Source organism: Erythrolamprus reginae, chromosome 8 (genome assembly GCF_031021105.1).
Source record: "Erythrolamprus reginae isolate rEryReg1 chromosome 8, rEryReg1.hap1, whole genome shotgun sequence".
Lineage (NCBI taxonomy): Eukaryota > Metazoa > Chordata > Lepidosauria > Squamata > Dipsadidae > Erythrolamprus > Erythrolamprus reginae.
Window position 1 is genome coordinate 19942842 of NC_091957.1, and position 15675 is coordinate 19958516.

The following is a 15675-nucleotide window of genomic DNA, read 5'->3' on the forward strand; positions in this document are numbered from 1 at the left end:
CCCAAGTTGGTTGCCTCGCTCCAAATGTTTTTTGCTCTCTCCGTTCCTACCTGTAATTCAGTTTTGTTAGTGTTTGTGCGGAAAAAAATACCGCAAACAATGCTTTCTGTTAAAAGAGAATATGAGGAGTGCTTGGACTTTCTCAGGCAGAACGGTCTCCTTGCTGTTTGTCTCTACCAAAAACGGCCGAAATTATTTCCTTTCGTCCTGGGCATACTTGAAAGGCAAACGTTTTTACAGGTGCTCGTGTGTTGGGGCCAAATCATCCGTATCTCAGATGCCGAGATACGACCGCAAAGAGTTTTGGGGACTTGGATTAAGAATGGGTGTGCTCTTGCTCGTAAGCCACTTGGCGTCAATCTGATGACCACTTTAATATCTTGACTGGACACACCGATTCTGTGGATGGCATTTCGTGAACCTGTGTAAGACACGAATCTTTTAGGATTTGCTGGATGTAGAGAGTTTTCCACTCCTCCCACCCCCAAAAATAAACTTAATCCAGGTGTAATCCTGTTATCTGTTTTCTTCTCAGAGGTCTGCATCAAAAGATTAAACGTCTCTGGTTCATGATCCTCAAGACATGTCATTTTTCTAGTAAAGTCGGGTGGCATCAAATTAAAAAGCTGCCCCAAGTCTACGGAGAGGGGCGGCATACAAATTTAATAAATAAAATAAAATAAAAGTAATGGTACAGAGCAGATGAGTCAACTGCCGTGGATATGCCGCCAGTTGAAATTAAAATGGAAGCTGTAACACATGCACAAACTTTGTCGCTCAGAAAGCCATTTGAAAACACACAACACTTCCAGTTTGCTTCCTCTGTGTCTGTGTGTGAGGAGTGGGTTCCAGTATTGGGTTCCTACCGATACAGGCCACACTGTAGCTCCTGTAGGAAAAATTGAGCTGCACACGCAGCTCCGTGTTTCTGGCGCATGCGCATCCAAGTAAGATTTTGCTTCTGTGTATGCGCAGGAAGCAAAATCTCACAAGCAGATGTGCGCGAGAGAGATTTCGGCAATGCATGCGCGGAAGCAAAAAAAACCGCTGAAATCTCTCTCGCGCACGCATCCCCTGGCAAGATTTTGCTTCCTGCATATGCCCAGAAGCAAAACCTCGCTCAGATGTGGGGGCATGCCAGGGTTGCGGATCTCTGCAGGAAGCGCACCAGTAACAGCAGTAAGTGGAATCCATCCCTGTAATGTATTGTAAGGTGCATTACAGTATATATAGATCTTGACCAATCAGGTTGTAGCACACTCTGCTGATCCACTACGACTCTGCATTCCTTTTACAATAATTACAACCTTTCCCACTGTGACTGGAATACTACCTCAGGTACTAATCCTGACAGTGGGTTCCACTTACCTTTGCCACCAGTTCGTATTGCGATGTTTTGTGCGCATGTGTCCCCGTGAGCGATTTCACGCTCAGACGGTGGATTCGGCCCGAAAACACAGCGGATCAGGCTGTGTTTCGGGTGAAGAAATAAGGGTTGGTATTAAGCTTGGGCAGGCAGGCGGGAGGGCTTTTTTTCAAAGCACAGATCGAGCAGAAGCCATCAAAAACACAGGGAAATCGCCCAAAAATTCAGAATAAAAAGATGGTGGCGAGCACAAAACAGCGCAGACAGGACCGCATCTGTGATGCCAAAACTACATTGTCAGTGGGTCACTAACGGTTGAGGCGATCTGGTCTGAACTGGCAGCAAAAGGAATTGCAGCCTTTTCCACTTCCAATCACAGTGGAAAAGGTTGTAATTAGTGTAAAAGGAATACCGAGTCATAGTGGATCAGCAGAATGTGGTACGACCTGATTGATCAAGATCTGCATATACTGTAATGCACCTTACTTTCAACAGTCCATTTAGTCACCAAAGTTACACTGGCAGGGGAAAAAGGTGATTTATGACTGTTTTTTTTCCATACACAAGACGGTTGCTGCTGCCCCTCGGTCAACGTGAGCAAAATTCATACATGTGGACACTGATTCATATTTATGACGGCTGCCGGGAGTCATCCGATGATCCCCTTTTGTGACCGCCCGACCAGCAAAGTCAAATGGGGAAGCCCGATTCCATTTAATTGCCATGCGACTAACTTTAACAACTTCACCAATTTCACTTAACAATTGTGGCAGGGCAGGTCGTAAAACCGAGGCAAAACTCAAAACTTAACATCCGCCTCACTTAGCCCACAAAAAATTTGCACTTGACGATGGTCGAAAGTCAAGGACTCCCTTTAGGCTAGTGTTTGCCAGCTGTGGCAACTTTGAACCATGTATGCATGGTTGTTCTTAACTCTTTTTAATTGTTTGACAGGAGGTTTTTAGGAGGTGTCACGTTATATTTTTATCCGTTGTTTGCTGTGAACCACTCAGAATCCTTTGGGAGTTGGGCAACATATAAATCCAAATAATATATAACTAAATATATGTGCGGACTGGAAGGAAGGAAGGAAGATGAGAATGGGAAAAGGGGAAGGAAGAAAAGAAGGAAGGGAGGGAGAAGGAAGGAAGGAAGGAAGGAAGGAAAGAAAGTCCCACTGGGGAATTGGAAGTCCACACATATTTTAAGTTGCCAGATTTTTTGGGGTGGTGGTAGGGAACTGTAAATATACTACTCAAAAAAATAATAAAGGGAACACTCAAATAACACCTCCTAGATCTGAATGAATGAAATATTCTCATTGAGTACTGTACAAAGTTGAATGTGCACAACAGCATGTGAAATGGATTGTCAATCAGTGTTGCTTCCTAAGCGGACAGTTTGATTTCACAGAAGTTAGATTTACTTGGAGTTATATTGTGTTGTTTAAGTGTTCCCTTTAATTTTTTTGAGCAGTGTATTTTATTTTGGAAGGTATTTTAAAAGTTTAAAAATAGGAGTCTTCCAACAGCCTAAGGACAATTCCTGAATTTCTCCATTGTGGTTTATTGCACAGTCACTGTAATAATAATAATATTAATAATGATGATGATGTTGATGATGACGGAACAAAAGAACAATAATAGAGTTTGAAGGGATCTTGAAGGTCGTCTAGTCTAACCCGCTGCTTAGACAGGAAGCTTTACACCACTTCAGACAATTGGTTATCCAACATCTTTTTAAAAACTTCCAGTGCTGGAGCATTGACAACTTCTGGCGGCAAGCTGTTCCACAGGTGAATTGTTCTAACTCTCCTTAGTTCTAGGTTGCTTCTTTCCTTGTTTAGTTTCCACCCATTGCTTCTTGTTCTACCCTCAGGTGCTTTGGAGAAATCTTCAAAATAAGAATTTTATATATAAAGTTTATTTCTAGTTGAAGTTTTGAACAAATGTGATAGAACGGGTAGGCAAAGTTGGCTCTTCAATGACTTGTGGACTTCAACTCCCAGAATTCCTGAGTCAATCATGCTAGCTGAGGAATTCTGGGAGTTGAAGTCCATATGTCATAAAAGAGCCAACTTGGCCTACCCCAGTGATAGATGGAAAAAAGTCAGTTGACTAGCTCGGAAGTGTACGACCAGCAGCGACGCCCCTCTAAGCTTTTCGAACATCTACGAAATAATCGAACTTCAAATTGAGATGCTTCTTGAAGCGAGGGGGCGGAGAGAAAAATCCTTCGCGCGACGTCATCACCCCACGCCGGATGCGAAGCGCGGGCCAGACGGCCAGCTTCCGGGCGCTCTGTCCTCCGGCGAGTGGGTCGCTTTTAAAGCAGCGGTGGCGGTGCCAGGGCCGTGAGGGAAGGTGAGGCCGGTGTCCGGCTGGGCCTTGTTCCGCTTCTCGAAGCCCGCAAGCCCGGCTGAAGTGGCTCCCGGAGCAGCAGCGGGGCGGGAAGGAGCTCGGTGGGCCGCTGAGAATGGCCTACTTCGGATGGCTGGGGTTTCTTTGGCGGGCTTCTGTGGAGAAATGTTTTTTGAGGTGCGGGCGGGCAGTTTCTGTGAAGAATTGGGCCTTTGACGTACCGTTTTCAAATATCAGGCGGGTTTTTTTTGCTTATTACATCTTTTAAGCATAATTAGAATAGAATAACAGAGTTGGAAGGGACCTTTGAGATCATTTAGTCCAGCCCCTTGCTTGCCCTACACTTCAGGCAAATGGTTATCCAACTCTTCTTAAAAACTTCCAGTGTTGGAGCATTCACAACCTCTGGTAGCGAGCTGTTCCACTGGTTAATTGTACTAATTAACTACCGTAAATTAATTAGTTTATTTAGAAAGCATGGTGACGACCTTTTTGTGCTTCTCTTAAATTGGTGGATAGAGGAAAATTCTTTTCTCTATCCCACAATATTAGGAGGAGGGGGCACTCCCTAAAGCTCACAGGTAAGAAAGTGAGGACAAATAAAGGGAAATACTTCTTGACCCAGAAGGTCACTGGTTTATGGAATTCACTTCCAGAAGAGGTTGTGACAGTGGTCAGCTTGGATAGCCAAGATTAGACAGATTCAGGGATGTTCAAGTGCTGCCTCTATGTTGGTTGAGGCAGGCAGGATTCCCTCCGGTCCCATTTGTTGGGGGTCAAGGGAGAGGGAGGGTTTTGCCTTCTCTTTCTGCTCAAGATCCCCAGGGACAATTGGTGGGGCACTTACAGAATGCTGGACTCGATGGACTTTGGCCCGATTCAGCATAGCTTTTCTTATGTTCTTAAATTTATAATTACCAATTGGACATTTTTCGGCTTAAAAAAAAGCAAATACTTATTTATTAATTTACTTATTTATTAATTCAATTTCTATGCCACCCTTCTCTGTCCTGAGACTCAGGGCGGCTTACAACAAGTGATATAAACGTAATAGAAAATCTTATATAAAATTACAACTAAAAATCCCCACATTCATTCAATGGGCACTATGAATGGGCGAATGAATATGGGCTTTTTTCTGTGGTTACTGACTCTTTTATGGTTTTAAAAAAAAGGATATTCATGAGGAGAACCCAGGTTAAGATCAACCCTTAAAAACTACTTTGGGAGCTAATGGGGGGGGGGTTCCCTTTGCCCAGCCTTCCTCACAGGGTTGTTGTGGGGAAACTAAAAGAATCGAGCGCTCAGTATAAACCGCCTTGAGCTGAATTCAGTTTTGGGATAATACAGGCGGTCCTAAACATACGACCACAACTGAGCTCGAATTTACCTGTTGCTAAGAGAGACAGTTGTTATAAAAGGCAAATTTGGGGCCATTTTATGATCATACAGATAGCAGGCAGAAATTTTGGAACGAATCCAAAACACATCCCTTAATACTCATCGCCTTTAAGGAACGTGTTTGTTTTTGCTGTGTTATTTTCCATTTGAATCATTCTTATTTATAGAAATAATAATAATAATTATTATTATTATTATTATTATTATTATTATTATTTAGATTTGTATGCTGCCCCTCTCTGAAGACTTGGGGCAGCTAGGTAAATATAAGTAAAAATATTTATTTATATAATATATAGCCGCCCTGAGTCCTCGGAGAGGGGCGGCATATAAATTCAAATAAATAAATGAATAAAAATAAAAATACAGCCCTAAATAATTTGCAGGAGAAACTTCTTGTCCAACACATTTCAATGGATTGAAATTCCCCCTCCATTAGGCAGGAGGCTGACCTTTAACAATGAACAACCCTAAAGAAATCCATGGAAGCATTTGCTCAGAAGAAGTCAACTGAATTGCGACTTAGTTTTAGATTTTGGATTTTCTGGAGGCCAAGGAAACGTTTTTCCTCATTCTCTGTAGATTCCGGCAACTGATAATGCTGTTTCATTGCATGGTTGTTTTTTCTCCTAGTGCTTTTTGTAACACAAATGGGTGATGAAAAGGAATCGTGGAAGGTGAAAACGTTAGATGAAATTCTTCAGGAGAAGAAACGCCGGAAGGAGCAGGAAGAAAAAGCAGATACCAAGCGCCTCAAAAATGTGAGTTTGGGATTTAGTATTAGGAAGATTAAATAATAAATTTAAAAAAATCTGTGATTTGCACAGCAATTCTTTTTGATAATAATGGGGTTCAGCTCTTTTGAAAAAATAATGCGTATTGTGTGTGTTGTTTTCAGTCATATGATAATTATCAGCCCTTTTCACTCTCTCTGTTTAAGTTGATGAGGGCACTTTCCCGAAAGCCAAAATGAATCTTTTCTTCCTAACTCACCCTAGTCTGATGATCGGGACTCAAAGCGGGATTCCCTTGAAGAGGGAGAGTTAAGAGATCACCGAATGGAGATCACTATTAGAAATTCACCTTACAGGAGAGAAGATTCTATGGACGACAGGTGAGAAAGCTGCTATAGGTACTCCTTGACTTAACAACAATTTGAGCCCAAAATTTCTGTTGCTCAGTGAGACAAATGTGAAGTCTGTTTTAAGTGTAGCAGTTTTAATTGAGGGTGGGAAAAAAGGTCATGTCACTCTCTTCGGTGCCATTATAACTTTGAACAGTCACTAAATGAACTGTTGAAAGCTGATGACTGTACTGGGTTGCAAGAGAAAATTAAAAGTTTATTAGGGTCGTCCAGGTTTCTTCATTTGAAGGCCTTTTCAATCCCTGTTAGTGGGATTCACTGGGCTAGGGATTTTCTGTCTTTCACTGTGCAGGAGAGGGTAAAAACGCCCTCCGCAACCACCCTGGAGGCTCTCTGAAAACCAAAAATGCAGTCCCAGAGCCTCTGTGTAAGCCAAAAATCAGTTGTAAGTCATCCTGAGTCTAAGGAGAAGGGCAGCATATAAATCAAATGTGTGTGAGTGAGTGAGTGAGTGAGTGAGTGAGAGAGAGAGAGAGAGAGAGAGAGAGAGAGAGAAATCCTTCTCAGGATGAGGTAGCATGTTTAAGAAAAGAAACCACAAATTGTTGGATCTCTGGGAGCAACATGAATTTATTTATTTATTTATTATTTATTAATTCAACTTCTTTGCCACCCAATCCCGAAGGACTCAGGGCTGCTTACAAGAGAATGAATTTACAAAAACAATAAAAAGAAGTCAAATATAAAAACTAAACTATAAAATCTTAATTAAAAAACCATAATAAGTAACCCGTCAACATGCATACATAATATTCATACAATATGGCCATGATAGTTGTTGAATTCATGGACCCCAGGCCTGCTGGCAAAGCCAGGTCTTTGTGGCCTTACGAAAAGCTAATAGGGTGGGAGCAGTACGGACCCCTAACAGGGATTGAAAAGGCCGTTGATCCCATAGAGCCGGGGCGGCAACAGAGAAGTCCCTCCACCACGGCCCCACCAACCCGCATTGCTTGGTCGATGGGACCTGGAGGAGGCCAACTCTGTGTTCTTATAGGTCTCTGGGAGGTATGTGGCAGGAGATGGTCTGGCCCTGAGCCATCTAGGGCTTTATAGGTAATAACCAACACCTTGAATTGTGCCTGGAGACTAATAGGAAGCCAGTGCAGCTCATGGAGCATAGATGTTATATGGGTGTACACCCATGACAACTTGCACGACTTCATTCTGGACAATTGTTGTGCAACTATTAATAATTTACTGAAACTACTGCTATAGACATTGACAGTTTACAGAAAGAAGAACTTTATGGAGGGTTTTTGTGTGTGTGTGTGCATAACTAATGAAATGGCCTGGCTTTCTTTGCTGCTTTTGAAGCAGTTTAGATTTTTGAAGCAACTTTTGAGCACATTTGGGGTGAAATGGCAGCAGAAGAATAGTTTTAAGTCCTATATAAAGTCCCAGTGAGAATCATGACTCATTTTTTGCAGCCTTAAGAAAGGGAGGAAAAAAGCAGACTGGGAAGAGAAAAGCAAAATAACTTGTCAGTTAGAATTACTCAGCTGAGATGTTCGTTGTAGCTTTCTCCGATCTCATCTTTTTCCATTTCTCAAACTGTGTTCTCCATAGGGGGGAGGAGGACGATTCCCTGGCTATCAAACCACCCCAGCAAATGTCACGCAAGGAGAAAGCCCATCACAGAAAAGACGAGAAGCGGAAAGAAAAAAGACGGCATCGCAGTCACTCAGCAGAAGGTTCTGTTCTTCTCATTTGGGGATCCTTTTGTTGCTTTTGATAAAATGCTCCGTACGGTCACAGCCTACAAAGTTGGGAGGTAGGGAAGGTTCTGAGGCCAGCAGATCCGTCTAGGCATCACATCTTTATGGCACCACCTATTCAGGCAAGGTTTTCAGCTTGTGGAAGCTTAGAAGTATAAAAGTAGGTTCACAGAGAGCATTTAGTCCATGCTAATACACGAGCTTCTCCTGTGGAAATAATATACAAGCCGTGGTGGTGCATTGCTCAGAATGCAGTATTGCAGGCTGACTTCGCTCACTGTCAGGAGTTTGATCCTAACTGGATCAAGGTTGACTCAGCCTTCCATCCATCTGAGGTCCGTAAAATGAGGACCCAGATTGTTGGGGGCAAGATTCTGACTCTGTATAGACCTTGGAATGTGCTGTAAAGCACTGAGGAGCGGTGTATAAGTCTTACTGCTATTGCTATTCCCTGTTTCAAACAATGTCCACCTTAAGTTGCATTTCCCCAGAGAGAGAAAAATAAGATACATATCTCTGTGTAAAAGGGTAAAAATAGCCTTTGGATTTTGGGAAGCAGTTGTGACTCTGAACCTGGCTTGTTTTTACTTTCTAATTCTGAGATATACTGTTTTGGTATATGAAAGCTCTAGCCCAAGGGTCGGCAACCTTAAACATTCAAAGAGCCATTTGGGCCCGTTTCTACACAAAAGAAAACACCAGGAGCCACAAAACTCTTCCCCTGCCTATTTCTTGAATTGCCACAGAACTAGCATATGTAGTTAAATTAAAGGTTGTGTTTTCTTCTGATTTATCCGTGGTTGGCCTACCGGGAGTTGAAAAGCTCAATAAATTGTGTGCCATTGGATATTACATATTGGCGGTTGTGACGCATATTTTGAGTGACAGGGAGCCTGAGAAGAGGGATGAAAGAGCCACATGCGGCTCAGGAGCCGCTGGTTGCTGACCCCTGCACTAGCCTTTCTTTCTGTAGATAACATTCATAGGCAGTCTTTTAGGGGGACCATCCAGACCAGACCAAACACTTTCCCCCCACTCCCTATTATACTATATATATATATATATTTCAAATAATAAACATAGACGATGGAAATTAGGAAAAGCAAGTACATGTAGTGAAATTCAGGCAGATAAACAAGAAATCTGAAACACAAAATACATTGTAATCCGTAATGGGCTGCTGCCTCCATGGTGGGGGGGATGCAGTGAGGGTAGTGAGTTTATGCACTATATATTGAATACTTAATAGTTTTTTTAATTGTTCTTCCTTCTCTAGTACCTTAGTATGATCATTAATTACTTTTAAAAATAGGAAATAATTAAATAGTATGTTTTTACTTGTAAACGCTTCAATCATTTTAATCATTATCTAGAACTGAACTACAGTATTAAAGAAAATTGAGCTACTTGCCTAATCTGTAATCCTACTGAACCTTGTGGGTTCAGTACAAAACCTTAAAATGTCACTGTGCTGCTCAAAAAATAATGCTGTCTGTCATTGGTCCTTTTTGTGGCTATTCAAAAAATGTGACTTAATCAACTGAAAAAGAGTCCAGGCACCTATTTGAAAGTTTATCTTGGTCGGTAAGCCACTCCTAACCAGTAATATGACCTTTAAGCCACTCCCTGGTCACATGACCATCAAGCCACACCCACAAAATAAGCTACGCACACAGTGTGGCAGCCCAACATTGATTGTAATACATGATCAGAAGCTTATAATATTTTAAGCTATCTCATACTCATTTTCTTGTCAAAATCCCTGGCCAACATTAAGGTAAACATGTTTAACTCAGTTCAGATCATTAAAAAAAACAACGAAAAGACCCACACATAAAATCAATATTATTGGATATGACACATCAAAATTAAGATGCGTCTTTTCAAATTTAAGTTTTGGGCTGGGGACCGATTCCTAATAGGCTTGACTGCCAATCCCATCGTCCTCAGTACAGCCACAGAATCTGCTGGCTAGAACGGCTGCAGGAATTGCCCGAGCCCAAGGCTAAACCAAACCATCCCATCCTTCCCTTTTTCCCCCTCTGTTCCTTTGCTCTAGTAAGTTTCCAAATGCCATTTGCAAAGGAGGATAACCAACTCCTCCTTTTATTTGTTATCTTTATTACTAGGGAAACATGCTAGGGTGAAAGAGAAAGAGCGTGAGCACGAACGTAGAAAAAGGCACCGCGAAGAGCAGGATAAGGCCCGTCGCGAATGGGAGAGGCAGAAAAGGAGAGAATTGGCTAGGGAACACTCGCGGAGAGAGAGGTAATTTTTTTTTTTTGGCCACGCCCCAAATGCAACATTTCTTCCTTAGATATATCCTTGAGCAATTTTCATCTTCTGGATACTTGATTAATATTTCTTATGGGTTTCTCCCCCCACCCAATTGCTGAGAGGGAATCGACATTATCCTATGAACAATGTGACTTACTTACTTATTTGTATTTAAATTCATGTAATTTGTACCCCATCTTTATAATTTTTTTTGTTTTTTGTTTTTTTTTACAAATAAGGCAGCAGAAACATGTGTCCAGCACAGCTTCCTCCTATCTCAGCCTTGTGAGGTGGGTTGGGGAGAGGGGGAGAGGGAGAGGGAGAGAGAGAGATTGGCTCAAAATCACTTAGCCTTCGTTCGTGGCTAAGAACTCACCATCTTCTAATAATTAACCCAATGTCACCCATCTGGGTTTCATAGTTAAGGCAGGACTTGAACACACCGTCTTCTGCTTTCCAGGCTGAGTGCCTTAACCACTAGACCCAAACTGGCTCATTTATTTATCTGTCTGTATGTTTGTGTTTATATGCCGCTCATTCCAAAACGGACTTAAAGCGGCTAACAATAGTCATAAATACAACAATAAAATCAACAGTGCAATAAAATCTATAGTGTCCTAAAAAACCATGGATACATTACAGTCAATCCTAATTCCAGGCCTGCCAGGTTTTAACAGCTTTCCGGAATACCAGTAGGGTGGAGATAGTACGGCTCTCTGGGGGTAGTTGATTCCAAAGGGTCGGAGCCGCTACAGAGAAGGCTCTTCCCTGAGGTCCCGCCAACTGACCTTGTTTGGCAGATGGAACCTGGAGAAGGCCAACTCTGATACCTTACTGGCCGTAGCAACGTATGAGGTCGGAGGCAGTCCCGTAAATAGTCTGACCCTGATCCATTTAGGCCTTTAAAGGTGATAATCAACACTGTTGCTTTGTGATATAAACAATACTATAAGCAATAGAGAGAAATTATCATAGATTTGTTTCAGTTTCTGTGGAGAACTAGGCCTTTTACCTACCAAGTTCAAATTCCTGGAGGTTTTGCTCATTACATCTTATTTATTTTGCTTATTACATAGAGGTCGCTGGGAGTAGGGCAGCATATAAATCCAAATAAGTGAATGGATAAATAAATATATATATATATTAAGCACAATTGGCTTACTTTGGAATGCCTGTGAATGCTTGGAAAGCAGATGGGCCAGCTGATCGATTTTAAAAGTTGCAGGCAGTAGAATTGTGGTGGTGGTGGTGGTGGTGGTGGGGTCAGAAAACTAGTGTGGTGTAGATGTGTAAAATAAAGGTGTTTTGATTTGATTAGCTTTGATGGTACATTTTGGTTTTGAAATGGGGGCATATTAATAAGATCTACCCTAGTAAGAATGTCCATGAATAAGAGAATGGTACAGTTTCACGTTTGTGGCATTCTACCAGTTATGTTTTGTTCCCAAATAGACTCTTCTGACCGTATTAAATCTGAGCAATTAAATATTGAGGTTGTATCTGCATTTGAGATTACAAACAGCCTTCTTGTTAACTGCTTAAGGCTTATGCATATAGTTGAAATACAAATAATATATAAATAAACCCAGGAACCCATTTAAATCAGTTTAGTTTTTCTGTTGTGTCTGCTCTTCCTGAAGATTTAGCAATTGTGTAAAACTCAGAAGAAGCAATGGCTAATTCTAATTCTTTCCTAAAGTATCTCAATCACAATCCTTAAATATTAAGTGCCATACAAACAGGATTGCAAGTACATTTTTGATTGCTTAACTAGATTTTGGAAGCAAACACGCATCAGATTGGGAAATACTGTAACTTAACTGCTAAAGAAAACAGTGATCCGGCTGGTTTTCCTAAATAATAATGTTATGTTTCTCTTTTTAAAATAAAGCATTAATGCTGAATGATCAGTCACAGGCCAGTTGCTTTAAATTGCATAACAAAATGATTGATCAATGAATCTTTGATTGGCAACCTGAATAGCAGCTTATTAAACTTAGTTCTGGGCCAGCTTTATTTTCTACCTGGATGAATTCTCTGCTTGAATTAACAGACAAGTCCATATTTTTTTATTTAAATGTCTATTTAATATATCTCAACAAGTCTCAACAATGGTAGATGGTAGTAACCCTCTTAATAATTCCCCTTAAAATTGGTATATGCTCTTTCCTGGTGCTTGGCAGTTTGCCTTCTATCTCTGAACTAAGTATGTAGTTATTAAGCTAAGACTGAGTGCCTGAACATAATATTACTTTAAAAAGTTTGAGCCTGAAGAGCTGTGAGTTTTTTGTCTCGAATAATGTCAATCCTTCCTGCCATCGTTAGTCTCTCATTCTTTCAACAATCAAAGGCAAAACAATTGCATTGGCCTCACTCAAATTTTGACGTGAATTACATCCTTTTCCTCTCGCAGAACGTTAGTTTTTCACTTCCATTTATGTGAACCGTTCTGGGTAGGAAAACCAATAAGGCTCCTTCTCCCGAAAGAGAAAAAATGAAGCTCAACAGAGCGCAATTCAGTCGCACGCTGGACTAATAAAATTAACGTGGATACATGCAAACTCTCTAGAGACCGCTTGGAGCAACTGGAACGAAAACGGGAACGGGAAAGGAAATTAAGGGAACAGCAGAAGGAGCAGCGAGAGTTGAAAGAACGGGAGAGGCGAGCGGAAGAAAGGAGGAAAGAACGGGAAGCCAGACGGGAGAGTAAGTAGTCCAGGGAGCAAAAGGCGGGGCGGGCTGTGTGTAAGCGATGAGTATTGATGAGCGTATGGTCCTCCTTGCATAGGAATTATAGGCAAGTACCGATAAAGGAGAATAATTTGTAGCTTGCTGTAGGATTGTAATGAGAGGTGCTTGATGCTCTTGGAGCTTTTATTTTTTTTACCCCTGCAGATGTTTCATAACACTACCACAATGATGGCGAACCTTTTATTGCTCAGTGCCAAAAGGGCATGCGCGCCCACATCCATCATGCAATGCCCGTGCAATCCCCACCCGTTGCCCCCTCGCGCATTCGCACAGGGCTCACCAAAGCCTACGGAGCCTGTGGATGGGAAAAAACGAATTCCGGCTGATTTTTGGGTTCCCGGAGGATGGAGGGGAGGTCATTTTTGCCTTCCCCGGGTTTCTGGAAAGCCTCCCGGGCCTGTGGATGGTGAAAAATGGACCCAACAGCCCAACCGCCTCCTGAAGCCTATGGAAGGTGAAAAACAGGCACAACGGCACAACCGGAAGTGCAGAAATGAACTTCCAATTGGGCCATTGGGTCTGTTTTTCACCATCCACAGATTCCAGAAGCTTTCCTGAAGCCAAAAGCGACCTCCCTCCGCCTTCCAGTAGTGCAAAAATCAGCTGGCTGGTGTGCCTATGTGTGCTGGAGATGACCTAGGTCAACGCCTCACGTGTCCTCAGATATGGGTCCCCGTGCCACAGGTTTGCCGTCACAGCCTTACTAGGTGACATCATCAATGCTAGTGATGATGTTACTAGCACTGATGCAAGTAGCACTGGTGGACTGTTGCTACGAGCACTAAGGATGTTACCTAGTTTCGGTGATGAAATAGCCGCCAGAGAACAGCCAAGCCTCAAGAGAGTACCAAGGACTCCTTACAGCCAAGTTGAGGTTGAAACGAGACTCAAAAGTTTGCAGAAGTTAAAGCCAATCTGGAAAGGGAAAACTGCTGGTGTCAGAATTCCATTTTTAATGTGTGCCAGTGTGCTCCCAGTAAGAAAAGAAATGATAATAAAGATTATTATAGAATCTGGGGGGAAATTTATGAATGGATGGAAGTTAAAAATAACTAAAGTACAGTGGCACCTCTACTTAAGAACGCCTCTACTTAAGAACTTTTCTAGATAAGAACCGGAGGTTCAAGTTTTTTTTTGCCTCCTCTTTAAAACCATTTTCTACTTAGGAACCCAAGCCCGGAAAAATTTCCCAGGAAATTTGAGAGCGGCACTAAGGCCCGGCCAGTTTCCTGCCATTCCCCCTTTAATCCTGGCCATCTTGGGCTTTTCTGAGGAGGCCTTTCGATGTATGGGGAGAGGTGTGCTCCTCCTCACTATCTCAGAGTCCCTTTTTTTTAAGCCTTAAAGTTTTGGATTTTTTTGATTCCCCTCACCTCACCTTCTTTCTTCTGCAGCGACTGTCCTCCTCCTCTTCCTCCTCCTCCTCCTCCCACCCAAATTTCAAGCTTTTATTTCTTTCCTAATGGGTTTGCATACATTATTTGCTTTTACATTGATTCCTATGGGAAAAATTGCTTCTACTTACAAACTTTTCTACTTAAGAACCTGGCCACGGAACGAATTAAGTTTTTAAGTAGATGTACCACTGTATATGAATAATCTTTTTTTTTTTAAGTGAAGTAAAAGATTGAAAAAATAGCGGGTAAACACCCAGATGGGAAAAAAAAATGGTGGCAGCACTAGTTGCTAGTGTAACACAAATTTAATTCACGTTTTATATTATTTTATATGGGAAAACTATTTTCATTAGGGAATCAGCTAAATGTTGGAGTGAGGGGGATTTTTTATTTCTTACTTTTCTTTTCTCTTTCCCTTTTCCCGTAAATAATGATGAATATGGGATTTATAGAATGTTAGATATTGAAGATATATTTGGGGTTTCCCCCCCCTTTTTTTCTGTTTTTAAAGTTTAGTACTACTTTTAATGGTGGAGAGATGGAGTTATGGGAAGGGAGTGGGAAAATAGAAAGAAAAGAAACTTCTTAAAGCATTTAAGAAGCATATAAATTTGGCATATTTATACAGTTGGATATTGGTATTGTGTTTGTATTTACATATATTTTATCTTAAGGTGGAGAAAAATAAAAAATCACACATACACACACACAAACACACACACACACACACACAGATTATCTTATCCAAGTGGGCTAGACAGCCCAGGTAGATTTTGAAACATCTGAGCAGGCTCATCTTCAGGTGATGTAACTTGGTTTGCATACAGTCAGGTGCCTGGCTGAAGTGGGTCTCACGTTGGGAGAATTGTAAAGATTGAAATATCACCCTGGGGAAAATGACAACAGATTCCCTTGTCTCTGTTAGTTTCAGGGCATCATAGGACAATGAGGGAAGACTACGGAGAGAAAGTAAGAATTTGGAGCCGAAGTCCTCTGCGGCAACAGAGAGAAAAACTCGAACCATCAGAAATCAGGAAGCCAGGTAGCTTTTAAATTCAACTTGTGGGTATCTGATTGAAACCACCAAGATGGAAAAGGCTGAAAAGTACATTGAAGGTTTTATTAATAATCAATTTTTTAAATTTTAAATTTTGTGATTTAAATATTACCCTGTGCGCAATGTGACTGAAACACCATTGCATCCCATTAAGATCCCCGCCATGCCACAAAGAGAATAATTGTATCCTATTTTTATAGTACT

The 15675-nt window shown here is 41.5% G+C and overlaps 2 protein-coding genes across 29 annotated transcripts in view; both read left to right on the plus strand.

Moving 5' to 3' along the window:
• The window catches only part of SLC35E2B (solute carrier family 35 member E2B), a 21062-nt gene extending 20551 nt beyond the window's left edge, over window positions 1-511 (plus strand). The window contains exon 9 of the mRNA XM_070759136.1: window positions 1-511. This exon is cut by the window's left edge and continues 1782 nt beyond it. The gene's annotated coding sequence lies outside the window, so the exon portion shown is untranslated.
• A 3069-nt stretch (window positions 512-3580) lies between these two features.
• LOC139171209 (cyclin-dependent kinase 11B) overlaps window positions 3581-15675 on the plus strand; it is a 28231-nt gene continuing 16136 nt past the window's right edge. For 3 of the 28 annotated variants that reach the window (XM_070759156.1, XM_070759157.1, XM_070759158.1), the window contains exons 1-7: window positions 3581-3729; window positions 5761-5888; window positions 6126-6241; window positions 7841-7965; window positions 10119-10257; window positions 12836-12972; window positions 15340-15456. In XM_070759156.1, coding sequence (XP_070615257.1) covers window positions 5778-5888; window positions 6126-6241; window positions 7841-7965; window positions 10119-10257; window positions 12836-12972; window positions 15340-15456 — 745 coding nt within the window. In that variant the 5' untranslated portion in view covers window positions 3581-3729; window positions 5761-5777. Of the gene's footprint in view, window positions 3904-5760; window positions 5889-6067; window positions 6242-7840; window positions 7966-10118; window positions 10258-10505; window positions 10557-12835; window positions 12973-15339; window positions 15457-15675 lie in introns of all 28 variants that reach the window. The other 25 variants (XM_070759152.1, XM_070759154.1, XM_070759161.1 and 22 more) reach the window with 20 other exon arrangements.